The 16,791-nt window shown below is 40.6% G+C and overlaps 1 protein-coding gene across 2 annotated transcripts in view; it reads left to right on the top strand.

The window, feature by feature from the left end:
• COL4A5 (collagen, type IV, alpha 5) overlaps positions 1 to 16,791 on the top strand; it is a 360,371-nt gene that overhangs the window by 332,691 nt on the left and 10,889 nt on the right. For both annotated transcript variants that reach the window (XM_006871035.1, XM_006871036.1), the window contains 6 exons: positions 1,666 to 1,799; positions 5,936 to 6,008; positions 6,103 to 6,174; positions 7,252 to 7,380; positions 8,242 to 8,340; positions 10,751 to 10,963. In XM_006871035.1, the coding sequence (XP_006871097.1) occupies positions 1,666 to 1,799; positions 5,936 to 6,008; positions 6,103 to 6,174; positions 7,252 to 7,380; positions 8,242 to 8,340; positions 10,751 to 10,963 (720 nt within the window). The remainder of the gene's footprint in view (positions 1 to 1,665; positions 1,800 to 5,935; positions 6,009 to 6,102; positions 6,175 to 7,251; positions 7,381 to 8,241; positions 8,341 to 10,750; positions 10,964 to 16,791) is intronic.

Here is a 16,791-nt window from a genome sequence, read left to right as displayed (position 1 = left end):
CCCCCCCCCTTTTTTTTTTATTTTAAATTTTGTCTGTACTTTGTCACTCTTAACAGGAAGATTCACAATTTCCTTTTAGTTGATTTGCTACATGGTTTCTAATTCAAATCACGTATTAATGGATGCGACTTAACACTTTTGCTTATAAAACCCTATCCAGTTGGTTGGAACTCAGTAGTTGCTGTTTTAAAATACAAAGTACCACAACCTGTTATTTATGAATGGGAGGGAATTTCTAAGTCTGGTTGCTGACCTGGTGGTGGTAGTTATATGCCTTGGAGTCAGTTCCGACTCATAGTGGCCCTGTATAGAGTTTCCGAAGCTATAAATCTTTACAGGAGCAGAAAGCCTCATCGTTCTCCCACAGAGTGGCTAGTAGATTTGTACTGCTGACCTTGCAGTTAGCAAAATAACAAGCTTATCCTACAGCACCACACCAGGGTTTGTAATTAGTTTATTAATGCAAGACTAATTAGTCTCAGCCTCAGCAACTAAGAGAAAGCTTCAAAATTTCATGAAAAAATAGAACTAAAAGATAATGGGATTTTCCCATGAACTTTTTGAAACTCACCCCCCCAACCCCCCTATTTAACAGCTATTTCCCACCTGGTGACAAAAGGCTTGGCCAGTGGTACGACTTCCCTGGTTGCTGAATAGATCTGATACCTTTATTTAGAAAAAAAGGTTAAAAACCTGGTATAAGGGGAAAAGAGCTTCAAAGCTCCCATTTTTGATTATTTGATTTGTTCGCAAAATACAGCCAGAATTTTTCTTCTTCTTTCTTCTTCTTCTTCTTTCTTCTTTTTTGATAACCCTTTAGGTTTCCAAGACTGCAAATCTTTCCTGGAGCAGGTAGCCTCATCTTTCTCCCATGGAATGGCTGGTGGTTCGAACTTCAGCCTAATGTGTAATCTACTACACCACCAGAGCTCCTTTAAAAATGTATAGAGCATGAAAATATTTAAAAAGAAGTGTGTGTGTTTTTTTCCAAGTATTAGACTGAATCAGAAACTCTGGCATGTTTTACATACGTCCATTAAAACATAGCACTAAAATGAAATTAAGCAGTTAGTTTGCTTACGAAACTACTGAAATTGCAGAATAAAAATAACTGGCCAAAAATAATTGGATTTTGAATCCTTTATTGCCTTATAGTTGTGAGTATCAAAGATGTGTGGCCCTGGACCCAGCTGCTTCAGCATTAACAGGGCACTTGTTAGATGGCAAATTCTTGAGTCCCTCCCCAGCCTTACTGAATCCAAACTCTGCAGGTGTGGCCCAGCAGCCTGTTTTAACAAGCTCCCCAAGTGATTCCAATTTAAGACCAAGGTCCTACAATATGTGTTTGATTTTGCTTTAAGTTATTTACTTCATTAGGGATTACAGAAAACAAACTTTATTCTTTATTCTTGCCACTTTTCCTCAGATATGAACTTAGTGGATTTCACTGCATAATAAAATCCAAACCAGAATGTGAAAACTAGTGTTACTAACAAAACGAACCCAGTCCAATTTACAAGGGGGGGCAGCATAAGTCTATATATGACAATATAGTCTGGATTTATATTCTGCAAACTAGTTAAGTAAACATTTTAAAAGGCTGACTTTTATGCTATTCACTCATGTGCCATACTGAATTATGGTCATTTGTTGTGCATTATCAAGGTCTACCAGGTCCAGAAGGTCCCCGGGGTCTCCCTGGAGATGGAGGTATTAAAGGAGAGAGGGGAAACCCAGGCCAACCTGGGCAACCTGGCTTGCCTGGTTTGAAAGGCGATCAAGGACCATCAGGACTCCCGGTAGGACATGGGGCTAGATGTTTGATGAGAGAGGGATGAGGGGTTTTGCATTTAAAATGAGAATTCTAAGGGGCATCATTTAATTAGTGCTCACTGGACAAAGCACTATGCAAATCTTCTTGGTGAATTAGAAAAGACAGTATAAGTCAAGTTTCCTGGTATACGGTTGATCTCAAGTTACTTTACTTGGACTCTTTAATATACATAGTATTTAGATTTGAGAAGCCTTTTCAGTGAAAGCAAATGTATACAAAGGAGATATGTATTATCAAAGTATTGGATGTGGATGAGTATTCCCTTGAGAAGGGATTATGGTAAGTGGGGGGTCTTTTAATTCTTGAAATTAGATAAAGTTAGGGTCAAATTTCAGCTCCACCACACACTTCTGCTTTGTGCCCATGAAAAAAAGCCAAAACCATAGACCATCTGTGTCTTGTCTTTACATATAAAAAAAACAAAAAAAAAAAACTAATGATATATTCCCACCTCTATATACATGCACTTTTCACCTTGGTTTGTGTGACCCAGAGTTACAGGCTTCTTTATAGTCCCTCAAAGCCTTTTCCATTTCTTCTAGAAGATTGTTGGTAGATTGGGGAAACAATGGTCTTTTAACTCTGGTGGCAATTTTAGAGCAGATGAAAAATCTTAAGTAGTGACTTTAAAGCTTTCCAACATCTAACCTCTTCTTTCCTGCCATGACTGTTTTCCTATTCAACTAGACTTAAAACTTTAGTGTTCTCCTTTCGCAATCCCTCTTCACTCCCTACCTCATTCATAGTCCATGTACCTCCACTTCACACATCACCATGTCCGATTCAAGAGGTACTGCCTGATACCAGCATTTTATAAATCTTGTTGTTGTTGTTGTTAAGTGCTGTCGAGTTGGTTCCGACCCATAGCGACCCTGTACAGGGTTTCCGAGGATGTAAATCTTTACGGGAGTAGAAAGCCTCATCTTTCTCCCGCAGAGCAGCTGGTAGTTGCGAACCGCTGACCTTAAGGTTCGCAGCCCGATTCGTAACCACTACGCTACCAGAGCTCCTTTTTATAAATCTATTTTATAAATCTAGTATTGTCAAATTCTATTTATTTTCACCTGTGCAAATTAGTGTCTACATTTGTACCTTTTCTATATTTTTTTTAATTTAAAAATAATATGAAGCATCTAGAAATGTTTCAAGAGAGGTGCAATAAACTCATAAGTATCATTTACACACACACATATATATATAATTTTGAAACATTTGAGAATTTGCATCTGTCATGCCTTATTATCCCTAAACATGTTCATTGTTTATTTCCTAAGAGTAAATGTATATATGTGTGTGTGTGTGTTGTTCAGTGCTGTTGAGTCGGTTCTGACTCATAGCGACCCTGTATAGGGTTTCAGAGGAGTGGCTAGTGGGTTTGAACTGCTGACTTTGCAGTTCAAGCTGACCTTGCAGCCCATTATCCTGCAGCACTACACCAGGACTCCATATGTATATAGCGCATATATATGTGTATGTACGTGGTTTAATATATATAAAACCACTGCACAGTTATTAACATCTTGAATTTGAACACTGGTCTATTTTTCTTTCTAACTTCCCTAGGCCAAGTGTGTCATTTGACCTCACAATGTCCTTTATAGTCAGTTTTCCTCCTGTGTGGAATGCAGAACAGATGGTGCATTACATTTAATTGTCTTCTTTCTTTTGTTTCTGTTGTTGTTAGTTGCCATCTACTCTGTTCTGATTCATAGACACCTTATGTGAACCAGAATGAAACATTGCACGTCCTGCACCATCTTCATGATCATTCATATCTCTTTAATCTCCTTTTACTTAGAGCAGTGCCTAAGACTTTAAACAAAAAAAATTGTTTCATGACCTTGGCCGATTCCTCCTCACGGTGACCCCATACGTACAGCGTAGAAGTACTCCATAGGATTTTCAGAAGCAAATCACTGGGCCATTTTTCTGAGGTTCCTCTGGGTGAATTTGAATCATCTACCTTTTAGTAAGCAGTCTAACATGTTAACTGTTTGCACCAGCCTGGGAGAATTATTTTTGGTTTCATTTGATAAATGCTATGGAGTCAGTTCCAACTCATAACAACCAATGTTTTGCCTATAGTACCACATCAGGACCTTTATTGTCTGATGTTTTCTCATAATTTGATTCAATGTATGCATCCCCACTTTGCAGTACTACAAGACTGATAGTGTGTCCTTATTAGGGTATCAGATTTGGAGTCCTGTGCTATCCCTCTATCTGCCCCTCAATGATGATCCTAATTTTGTGTCACCCCATCAAGAACTTGTCTGGTTTCCATACTATATGAGTTTTTTTCTGTCCCAACTTTCAACTAGTAATCAAAACTGTTGGAAGGCACATTAATATCATGCAAATTCTCATCAAAATTTCCCCTTAGATGTTACATCTTCTGAGTTAGTTACACAATGATGATTATACAGTTCTAATATGCCCTCCATTAGAACTCTTACTTTTTTTAGTGACAATTAAAAAATATGTACATATTTTTTAATCATCATTATTTGTTTTTATGCTCATATTGTCCCCGATTTAGCTAGTGGGAGCATCTTCAAGCTAGGTCCTATGTCTTTTTGACAAACATACCCTCTTTATATAACTTTCATACTTTTTGGCATGACAGGATATATCAGGCTTGCCCCTTTTTTCATTCCTAGTAGTACAAGGGAGCCTGGTGTGGTGCTGAGGGTTAATGCGCTGGACTGCAAAGTTGTTTGAGCTGCAAGGTCGGCAGGTCAAGCTGACCAGCAGCTCCTTGGAAACCCTATACAGGGTCGCTATGGGTCAGAACTGACTCGACAGCATTCAACAACAGTAGAACAAGCCTCATTGTCCCACATTGGGACTTGTGCAATGCCTCCTGAAATTATCTTGCTTTCGATCCTTTAGATCCATCCTGAAGTTGTTTTCAACTCTTCTTCCCACACTTTCTTGCACCATCAAACCCAATTAATTTCCAGGCCCTACCATATTTGAGGAGTCCTGGTGTGGCGCTGTGGGTTAATATGCCAGACTGCAAAGCTGTTTGAACTGCAAGGTCAGCAGTTCAAGCTCACCAGCTGCTCCTTGGAAACCCTATACAGGGTCGCTATGGGTTGGAACCAACTTGATGGCACTTCACAACAACAACAGCAACTATATTTGGAGTCATAAAATGGTGCTGTGGGATAAAGCTCTGGGCCACAAGGTTGGTTTGAACCACAAAGTCGGCTGTCCAAACTCACCAGCCGCTCCTTGGAAGCCCTATACAGAGTCACTATGAGTCAGAATTGACTCGGCACTTAAGAACAACAGCAACACAACTATATTTTTGTAAGACCGTCAAAAAGCAGTAACAATGATTATTTTTGCACATGTGATTCTAATCCAAGCATTTATCATATCAGGTCTAGACTATAAAAGAAATGGTTTTGGCAGTGATAATAAAACAATGGCTACTCTACTGAAACCTGTGAGAAAGAAAACTCAAAGGGACTTCCTTGTTTTAGTGGGTCTCGTATGTTTTCTGCATTTGACTGGATGCAGCCTTAATCACTTTTCTGTTGGTTGTCTTAGTGGGAAGTGTTTTGAGTTTTCCTTCCCTGACAGGTTTCCATCTTACACAGATTCTGGCCTTTGCAGGTGTTACTGTTGTTGTTAAGCATACACTACATGCTAGTCAGTTTTATAAGCACTTTACACCAACCCTCACAAAGTAGAAACTGTTCTTTTCTACACATTGGTGGTGGTGGTGTGAAGTACCGTCGAGTCAGTTCCGACCCATAGCGACCCTGTATAGGGTTTCCAAGGAGCAGCTGGTGAGCTTGAATCGCCAACCTTGCAGTTCAAACGGTTTTGCAGTCTGACGCATTAGCCCACAGAGCCACACCAAGACTCCTTTCTAGACATTAGAGTAAAACAACTATGGTTCAAAGGGATTGGCTAACCAACTCAAGGCCATACAAGGTGGTAACAAGTGAAATTGTGACCGCAATCCTGGAACTTGGCCTCTAGAACCAGTGTGTTGTAAACACTATACAGTAAATAATGCCTGCACCCTCCCTCGCTTCCCTCCTGCCTCTATTTCTTTGTTAACATTTATGATTTGTATTTATTCAGGGTAATCCTGGCCGGCCAGGTCTCAATGGAATGAAGGGAGATCCTGGTCTCCCTGGTGTTCCAGGATTTCCAGGTATTAATAATGTTTTGGATTTTCCTTGTACGTTTGAGTCTTTGTAACAAGATAGCTATTTTCGGGTTTGGCTGTGTATTTTTTTTCTTTGCAGGCATGAAAGGACCCAGTGGAATACCTGGTTCAACTGGTCCTGAGGGGCAACCAGGTCATATTGGCCCCCCAGGTAAGACTGAAGTAACTAGTCATACCTGACACTTAAACACACTGAGGAATTTGAATGTCCCCGACTATGAAGGGGGACGTGTCAGCTCTTCCGTCTATCTACTAACCTCTCAAACTGTCATTTTAATCTTATCAGTGCAGTATTGATATTAAAAAACAACAACAACAACAAACCCATGCCCATCTGACTTATAATGATTCTATAGGACAGAATATAACTAACTGCTTCTTAAAGGATTTTGAGACAGCAAATCTTTACAGGAGCAGACAGCCTCATCTTTCTCCCGTGGAGCAGCTGGTGGGGTTGAACCCGCAACCTTCTGGTTAGTAGCCCAATGCTCAACCCACTGCACCACTAGGGCTCCTGCAATCTTGATAGCAGATCCTTTTTTTTTTAAAAAGTTTTTATTGTGAATTGAGTAATAGTTTACACGGGAGAACATAAGCTTTACACTTAGATTATTTTGTTTCATCGCAATGATTACAATGCCCCTCCATGCATCATCAAACAAACAAACAGAGGGTACATCCCGCAAGCCTGCCCCCTGGCCGTCAGCACACACCCTCTCTCCCTCTCTGAGTCCAGAGGCCCCAGCCGCTACATCTCTCCACGTCATCGTTTCAATAGCATATCATTTTAATGTAAGGTAGATGTGAACTGTTATACTCACTGTCTGATTTTTCGTTGCATGGATCACAAATCACATAGGTATGCTTGTATATTTTTTCTATGGAAACACTTCTTTTTGTTAAGCAGCTTAGAAAGGTTTCCTGTAAACTGTGAAAGTGTGCATCTGCTAAATTACTCTATTAGTTCAGTGGGTTCCTTGGCAAGTACAATACACAAGAACTACAAATAGTTGAAAAGAAGGAAGATTTGCCTAGTTTTTAACCATTAACCCTAGGAACTTATTTTTTCTTAGTCTGGGTGAGATAATGGTAGTTTTCCCAAACAGATTTTTGTTGGCTGTAGTAACAATCCCATTCATATAACTAATTATCTCTCACTAATGCTTACTCTGTATTCCTTTTGAGATTTCTCTTACCCACCTTCAAATTCATGTGTTTTGACTCTTAGGTCCCCCTGGATTACCTGGTCCTTCCGGACAGAGTATTATAATCAAAGGAGATGCTGGCGCTCCAGGGCTCCCAGGCCAACCTGGATTAAAAGGCCCACCAGGACTACCAGGACCTCAAGGCTTACCAGGTATCTTTGCAAATCATTTCTTTATGCTTTTTCTCTTTGGGAACATTTCCCTAGTTGTTTTACACATTGGATCACCACAGATCTCATTTCCCCTTTTCTAGAATCATTTCTCATGCCCTAATTTCTTTTGTTGGTGTTAAGTGCTGTTGAGTCAGTTCCGACTCATAGCGACCCTGTATACGGTTTCTGAGGAGCGCCTAGTGGGATTGACCCACCGACCATGCATTTAGCAGTCCAGTGCTTATCCTATAGTGCCATGCTAGGAGTCCTAAAATTTATTTTAGACTCAGTCTAATCTCTTCGAGCTCCACTTGGTATTCTAACTTGAATGGCTCGGTTACTGGTGTTTAAAACTCTGTATTGAAATGAATATGCATTTAAGATCCACTGCTTCCAGAAGGATAGGTGACTGATTTAGTAGGCTCTCAAGTCCCCCACTGTTAGGATCCATGACTTGTGAACTAAATCGTGTCTAGTTGTCCATTTGACTCTATGCTTATCTTTCATTATAAATAAAGCTAAAAATCAACTTCAGACTTTCTCTCCTACTAAGTGACTGAGTGGCAGTCTTTCTATAAAGAAAGTATATCAGGCAGTACAGTCTTACCTGTCTGATCCTGAAGGCAAAGGGGGCATCGCTACCATATTAAGGGACTCACCTCAGAGACAAATGGAATGTTGAAAGCTAAATCATGATCTCATCTTCTGTCCTTGACTTGTGCTTTTCCCTTCATTTAGCTGGGCTCAAAGACGTGACTAGTTGATGAATTCAGTGACTCTCAAGGTCCTTAGGTCTCCTAGATCTGTCTGGACGTAGAACTTCACCCCACATTTATAAACCCCATTTCTTGTTTCTTGTAGGTCCAAATGGCCCTCCAGGAGATCCTGGCCGCAATGGGCTTCCTGGCTTTGATGGTGCAGGAGGACGCAAAGGAGATCCAGGTCTGCCAGGCCAGCCAGGTGAGACAAGTAACGCAGTGGTGCTAAAGTTGGTCCTTCAGTCTGTGAAACCTGTGGACATACAATCTCCACAGCCTTCTTTTGACAGTCCAGCTTGCTGGTGATCTCTGAAACTGGCGAAAACAGGAAGGCATATTCAAAGAGATTTATAACTACATGAGAAGCACTTCAAACAAAAAATGAGAAGCACTTCAAACAAGATTGCACTGCCATCAGGTCCATTCTGATTCATAGGGACCCTGCAGGATACAGTGAAACTGTTCCCTAGGGTTTCCAAGACTATGAATCTTTACGGGAGCAGACAGCCTCATCTTTCTGCCACAGGGCAACTGATGGCTTTGAATCTGCTAACCTTGTGGTTAGCAGCCCAGTGTTTAACCCATTACACTACTAGGGCATAGAATGGTGGTTTTCAGTTAGTTTGTGTATGTAGGGTTTTGTTGTAGTTAAGTGCTATTGAGTAGGTTCTGACTCAGAATGACCCTGTGGAGGTTTCCAAGGAGCGGTTGGTGTGTTTGAACCACAGGGCCAGTACTTATGCTACAGTGCCACACCAGGACTCCTGTTTATGTGTTTAAAGCACTCTAAAGATGGGGGTTTTCTACATACTTTCTGTACATGCTTGTTTAACTAATTTTCAATATATTTACTTAATATTTCTTGACTATCTTGAAACTATTATATATCTTTCCACAGTTGAAAATATCACAGTAGAATCTAACAGCTTTCACAAAATATGGGTAAAGTTCAACCAAAAAGTTTAAATGGTTTCCATAGAGCATGAAGCTGGTGCTGAAGGATAAGCATGTGACTGCTAACCACAAGGTCAGCAGTTCAAACCCACCAGCCACTCCTTGGAAGCCTGTACAGGGTCGCTATGAGTCAGAACTGACTCAACAGCACTTAACACCAACAACATAAAGCTTTAATGAGAATCATACGGAGGAGAGTAGAACAATCCATGCTCAGATGACAAATCGGTGTGCAGGTTTTGGAGGCCATTAATCATTAAGTCCTCCTGACAATATCAAATCTGATGCCTACTAGATTTCCAATCTATACTCAACCTACTGATAAGTTTTAGAATAAAAATAATTTTTGCAATCAAAACATGCACTCAATTAAGATCACTACAATAGAAATAGAAGGTTAGAAACTAAATTGATTTTTAGTGTATGGTAGCAATTCTAGATATACAGTGGGTTACAAGTTGGGCTGCTAACCGCAAGATCAACGGTTTGAATCTACCAGCTGCTCTATGGGAGAAAGATGAGGCTTTTTACTCTCATGAAATTTACAGCCTCAGAAACCCTATACAGGGGTTTTATGAGTTGGAATGGATTCAACGGCATACAATCACCACCACTACCATTTTGGCAGTATATGTGTATGTATATGTATGTATGTATATATATATATACATACACACACACACACACACACACACACACATACATACATACATACATACATACATACATACACACTCCTGGTGTGACGCTGTAGGATCAGCACTGGACTGTGAACCACAAGGTTGGCAGTTAAAAGATTGGCAGTTAAAACCCATCAGCTGCTCCTTGTAAACCCTATGTAAGGTCATTATGAGTTGAAAGTGACTTGATGGAACTTCACAACAACATATATATGTGTGTGTGTGTGTGTGTGTGTATCAGTGGAAATAAGACAGAATACATACAGCCTGCCTAGAACTAACACTGTCCCATTTCATTAACTCTGTATTTCTAGGGAAGAAACAAGTCAATGCCTCATCACATACAGGCATAGCTATGAAGTTTCCTAAAAATAAAATTTTTTATAGACAGTAACCTAAAGTCAATACATTAAGAGATAATCAAGAGGCAAAATGGAGAGGGAGAACCAGTGGTAGATTGATAAAAAATACATTTTAAAAAGGCTTCTCAAAATGCCATACCTAGTCTCTAAACAAAAAGGTATGCCTGAGACTAATTCCCCAGACAGATTCAAAGGAAAATGTTGTTCAGCACTGAAGTTGGCAGACTGATAGCAACCACACCCTTCCTTTCTAGTTGATGAATAAAACAGCAGACTGAAATTTGGTCATGGAGCTTGGACTTGATACTGTGCTGAGACTCAATAATGTGCTGGCTCCCCAAATGAGCCTCACTTCTTCCCATCTAAAGTTTCATTCATCTAGTATTTATTTAGTACTTAATGGCTTTCAACCAAATCTAGAAGAAGCCGAAAAAAAGTATTTGAGGGCAGGGACCATATCTTTTCTCCAAATCCGTGATATTTAACATCAGACAGTGCTTAGATATTCTATAAATATTAAATTATTTAATCTAATGAGGCCATCATATTTTGTCAATATCCATTGTAATGGATCAGACTTTACTTAATCTTGTACTGATAAATCCCTAAAAAATAGGTACTCGTGGTTTGGATGGTCCTCCTGGACTAGATGGATTGCAGGGTCCCCCAGGTCCACCTGGAACTTCCTCTGTTGCCCATGGATTCCTCATCACACGCCACAGCCAGACTACAGATGCACCACAATGCCCGCCGGGAACTGTCCATATCTATGACGGTTTTTCTCTCCTGTATGTGCAAGGAAATAAAAGAGCCCACGGTCAAGACTTGGGTAAGATACTTGGCATCTTATTTCTTACTGTGCATTTTGCTTTTGTTTTGTGAATCTTATTCTTTTGGGGCTTCCAAAATAAAAACCATGCTAAGGGTGGTTGAACATATTCACAATCATTTTTAAATGAATGATATTTCATCATGAAAGCATTCATTAACTAGTGTGAGGTACAATTCATGACCTAAAGGAAGACATTTTGGAAATGGTCACATGTACTTTTAGTTAGCTTAATTACAAAAGAAGACTATTCCCTGAGATCTCTAAGGTATAGCAGCTGCTTAAGTGGGCAGCATTTATAACTCATGGAAGATCGTTTCCTCTTCCCTGACACTGACATTCATCAAGTTAAAGATAAGTTTTAAAGAGAATCATGGTTCCTAGATGAGAGAATATAAGGTCAGTGTTTCATCATACTGATTGATAGTTCCTAGAACAATATGTGACTTAACTTTCTAAATTGTTATCAGAGTACTTTAAAGTTATAAAGAGCACCATATTTTTATGCAAAATCCACTTCACTTCCAATGGGAGTATACCAACAAATATATGAGTTTGAAAGAGGATGTTTATACATGGGTATTTACCTTTCCTGCAAACATAACTGTGAATGCAGTGGGACATGGTGGTGGTGATGGTTAAGTGCTAGTTCTGACTCATAGCGACCCTGTACAGGGTTTCCAAGACTATAAATGTTTACGGGAGCAGAAAGCCTCATCTTTCTCCCATGAAACAGCTGGTAGTTTCAAACTGCTGACCTTGCGGTTCGCAGCCTGATTTGTAACCACTACGTTACCAGAGCTCCTTGTGGTGGGACAAACAGTGGACAAAATGATGAAAACTTCTTAGATGTTATCAAACATCTTAAGCCAATGAGTTGCTGTGCCTTAAGGGGGCTCAGGACCATAGTCTCAGGGGACACCATGGTCAGTTGGCATGGTCAGTTGTCCACAAAGACCAGGTTCTACATCCTACTTTGGTGAATAGAGTCTAGGATCTTTAAAGTTCATTAGTGGCTGTCTAGAGTGCAGCTATTGGCCTCTCCATGTACAGAAGAAAGAAGAGTGATAAGAATTGAAGAGGCTTGGAACCAACTCATCCAGCAGACTCATGGAACATGTGAATATCATTCTCCATAACTCTAAGCCCAGAAGAACTAGATGGTGCCTGACTACCACTACCAGGCTCTGAAAGGGATCACATTAGAAGGTTCCAGATAGAGTGGGAGAAAATGTAGAATAGAACTCAAAATCATTTTTCAAAAAAATGCTGGGCTTACTAGTTGGAAAGAGACTGGAGGAACCTGAGACTATGGCCCTTGACCACCCTTCAAGTCTGGAAAGTCACCCTTGTGACCCAATTTTCAGCCAAGAAGTAGATAGGTATATAGGGGGAACAACACTTGGGAGTTATACTCACCATGGAATGGCCAATCATTTGAAATGAAAAGGGCAATATTTTCCTAAGGGCGAAGTTGAGAAGGGATGGGAAGGTGGGTGGAATGTAAATAGCAACCACAGGGAGGAAGCAGGATAACTTCTTGCTTGAAGGGAATTGCAAACATTGAGATGAGATGTTGAATGTAAAACTGATGATCTTGTCTGTAAACCTTCATTCAATTCACAGTAAAAAGTTTAAAGAAAAAATAAATCCACTTCACTTACTGTGTTCCCATGCATGTTCTCTATAGTTGAGTGAGCAGTTTAACAGGATGAGGCTGGACTAGATGACTCTTCTTAAGACTTTCCATCCCTAAGATTTCAAGATTCTGTGTTGGAGTTGCTTTTACAGTTACCAAAAACTGAGAAAGCCATTTCTGGAATTTTTGCTTTGATGCTAGAATCCCAGATTTGGACCTGGAGCTGCATGCTTTAGGGGCCACTCTTGCCTCCATAAGGCTATTTAAGAAGCTACTCTAGTCTTCAGGTTCCTGAGACCTCTATGGTGAGAGGTTTTCTGAGTCCCCTTGACTGAGTCATTCTGAGAAAACAGTTTTATAGCAGCAGGGGCCTTCAAGGGTCTTCTCTGTTCATTCCCTTCCCAGATAGTTTGGGCCCACCGCTGTTGGCACATTCCCTAACATGGAAGCCAGTAATCTTACCTTTCTTTATTTTCTTACTTTATTTTAACTTTCTCAAGTTTCTCCCCATAAAAATTTTCTGCGTGGGAGAACAATTGGGCATGCTCGAAAGGGCTAAAGGGGACAGAGATAAAGGATGATATATACACAGCCTTGGAATGGCAGGGCTCTGAGATACAGGGTTGGAATGCGGGGGGCGGGGGGGTGCGGAATCATGTTAAGACGCTTGACTGTTTTTGTTTGTTTGTTTGTTTTAATCTTGGTTTCCCTTGCATTATAATATAGAGTAGACACTGGAGAGGGAGAGAAAGGAATAGTCAGAAACACCACACTAGAAGGCTTGTAAGTCCGTCTTCTGCCTATGACTGATTGGAACACCTAAAATGGGGCTACAGCGTACCCAGTGAACGAGGCTTCTTGCGGAGCCTTTGCAATACATAAAACTATAGGTAGAAACCGGAACCACATCCAGATCTCCAGAGATGAGAAATCTCCACTTGAGAAGATGAGCAGACCAGCCTGGAGCAGCTAGAAGAATAAAAGATACCTCTTGAAAGAAAGACCTGCAGGAAAAATGGAGGCAGATGGACTGTTACTACAAGAACAAACAAATCGCTTCCCTAGGAAACATCAAGGCAAGTGGCCAGGTCCTCTCAACGCAAACCCCCTTCCAAGACTAAGACTCAACGGAAATGCACGCTCTGATTGGTGACCACACACATCACCAATGGGGGTAAAAGCAGCAATGAAGTGGCAAGCTAAGCCCTACAATGTTCAGTGGACTTCTGTGGACCCAGTTGGGGACCTGGTTGGCAAGCAGTGTGAAGAGGCCTGGGGTCTCTTGGGCCCAGAGTCAGTGGCGTGGCCACGGAGGACTTGAAGAGGAGAGTGGAGCTACTGGCTGACGGGAAGAGAAGACATATGCACAGGAGCACCCACACTTTCAGATGATACCCACGTGACCTGGACCAGATGACTGGATGATCGGAGCTCAACCAGGAGAGGAAAGAAGAGGGGAAAAAGAAAGAAAGAAAAAAAAGAGTGAGCTGATACAGTCTGATGAACTTGACCTATACCTATGGAGCAGTGACTCAAAAGAGGGAACAAATCCTCACAGCAAGAAACATTCACACACACACCCCACACACAGAGTGGATGGAGAAGGGCAGCTTGGACATTGGATACTCAAATGGGGATCGGGGGGGACTACAAAGGCAAGAAGTGACTGGCTTACAAGCTTTCAAGAGGAACCCTGGTGCTATTCAATCTGTCTGGGTGGAGCTGATGAAAGGAGATACAGATGGGTAATTTGTGATACTGTAGTGAATAATGTTTATCAGGATGGATTATGAGGGTTGGAAATGCAAAGGTTTTGTAACAAGGAAGGGAGTGATTCATTCTCCAGGATAGGAGCGGAGACCTCTGGGACCATCAACAGAGGGCGGGACACTGCCCAGAGAAACACAGATGCCTGAGATGGAGGCAGAGATGATGACGTGGAGTGATGAAGCGACTGGGGACTTTGGACCCAGAGAAGGAAAGGGACTGTGGGCTGAAAACTGGGGGGAGGAAGGGGAAGTGTAGAGGGCGGGTTTCTGGGATATACCCTTTGGGTGGTTGATGATGCATGGAGGGGATTGGAACCATGGCAGTGAGATGATATATGATGAAATGAATGTAAAACTGAAGTTCTCCCATGTAAACGATCATATAATTCACAATAAAACATTAAAAAAAATTTCTACTATTTTAAACCATTCTACCTTCATATGTCAGAGTCTTACTTATGCCCATAAGCAAGTTTATAAATCTCAAATCCCTAACTTCCCTTCCATACCTCTATCAGATCATTGAGAACCATCAGATGTTTTTGAGCACAATGAGACTCAAAAACATAATGCAAAGAAAAAATAGGATCTGCTATTAACTAGTTTAAGGGATATCACCACTGACAACAGATGAATCTTAGCTGAAAGCAGAGAATACCAGATAGTTGTTTTATTGACTATGCAAAGACATTTGACTGTGGATCATAACCAACGATGTGTAACATCGAAAAGAATGGGAATTCCAGAACACTTAATTGAGCTCATGAGGATCCTGTACTAAGATGCTGCTTTTCAAACAGACAAAGGGAATACTGGAGGGTTTAAATTCAGGGAAAGGTGTACATCAGGGTTATATCCTTTCATCATACTTGTTCAATCTGTATGCTGAGCAAATAATCTGAGAAACTGGATTATGTGAAAAAGAACATGACATCATGATTGAAGGAAGATTCATCTGCTATATGCATATGACACAACCTTGCTTACTGGAAACAAAGAGGATTTGAAGTACTTGCTGATGTACTCCAAAGAATATAGTCTTCATTATGGATTGCACATCAATGTAAAGGAAATGAAAATCCTCATAACTAAACTAATAACATCATGATAAATGGTGAAAATACTGAAGTTGTCAAAGATGAAATTTTACTTCAATCAACTCGTGGAAGCAGCAGTCAAGAAATCAACCAAATCAGGCAAATCTACTGCAAAAAAAAACCTCTTTAAATGGTTCAAGAGCAAAGATGTCATTTTGAGGACTAAAATGCACCTGACCCAAGACGTGTTATTTTCAGTCGCTTCATATACATCTAATAGCTGGACAGTGCATAAAGAAGACCATAGAAGGAAGAATCAGTGCATTTGAATTATGGTGTTAGTGAAGAATATTGAAAGTACCATGGAATGGCAAAAGAACAAATAAATCTATCTTGGAAGAAGTACAACCCGAATGCCCCTTGGAAGTAAGAATGGTGAGACTTCGCTTCACATACTTTGGACATGTTATCAGGAAGGACCAGTCCCTGGGAAAGAACATCATGCTTGGAAAAACAGAGGGTCATCAAAAAAAAAGAAAGACACCCCCTCCCCCAAAGAAATGGATTAACACAGTAGCAGCAGCAGCGGACTCGAACATGACAATTGTGAGGATGAGTCTGAACTGGGCCTTGTTTAATTCTAGGTCTCTATGAGTCAGACCCAACTGCATGACATCTAACAACAATAATGTTTCATTTAACTTTTCAGAATATATGTATTTGCTCAAGCAAGAGCAGCCATAATATATAGTAAGACTTGGAGGCTGCGAACTGGCCCAGACTCTGGTAAACTTTAAGCCTCATACACTGGAAGCCCATAATTGGGCCCAAGATCCCAAGAATGGCCCTGAATTGCATAAGCTCTGCTAGGGCTCCAAAAAGGATCAAATTGGAGAGATCTTGATGACTGAACAAAGAATAGAGTTAGCTCTAGGTTTAATGTTAAAGAAATACCCAGCTGAGACAGTAAACAGTGTGTGTTGGTTATAGTATTTTAAAAAGAGGTTGGAAAAAAGGAGGATGGAATACTAAAACTGTTCTGCCTGGGAAGAAAAAACATAATGAGAATCATTAACTTTGTCATTTTGGGGTGAGGGATATACCAAGGGTGCATGAGATCATACCCTCTTTCCAAGAATGTATGGACTTAAGATCCAGGACTCTGAATTACTTTGGGCGGCCTACAGCTCAGATGCAACCAAACACATCTGATCTCATAATTCTGGGCCTTCCTCTTTTTTTAAATTTTTTTTTTTTAATTGTGAATTGGGTGGAGGTTTACTGACAGGATCATCGATTTGACGTTCAACAAATCATGCACCTTGTTTCATCTCAGTGATTGCCAATGAGTCCCCTCCATGCAACAACAGTTGTCACACTTCC

Source organism: Chrysochloris asiatica, unplaced genomic scaffold (assembly GCF_000296735.1).
Source record: "Chrysochloris asiatica unplaced genomic scaffold, ChrAsi1.0 scaffold00159, whole genome shotgun sequence".
NCBI lineage: Eukaryota > Metazoa > Chordata > Mammalia > Afrosoricida > Chrysochloridae > Chrysochloris > Chrysochloris asiatica.
Note: the sequence above shows the minus strand (reverse complement) of the source record. Positions and strands in the feature narration are given on the sequence as shown.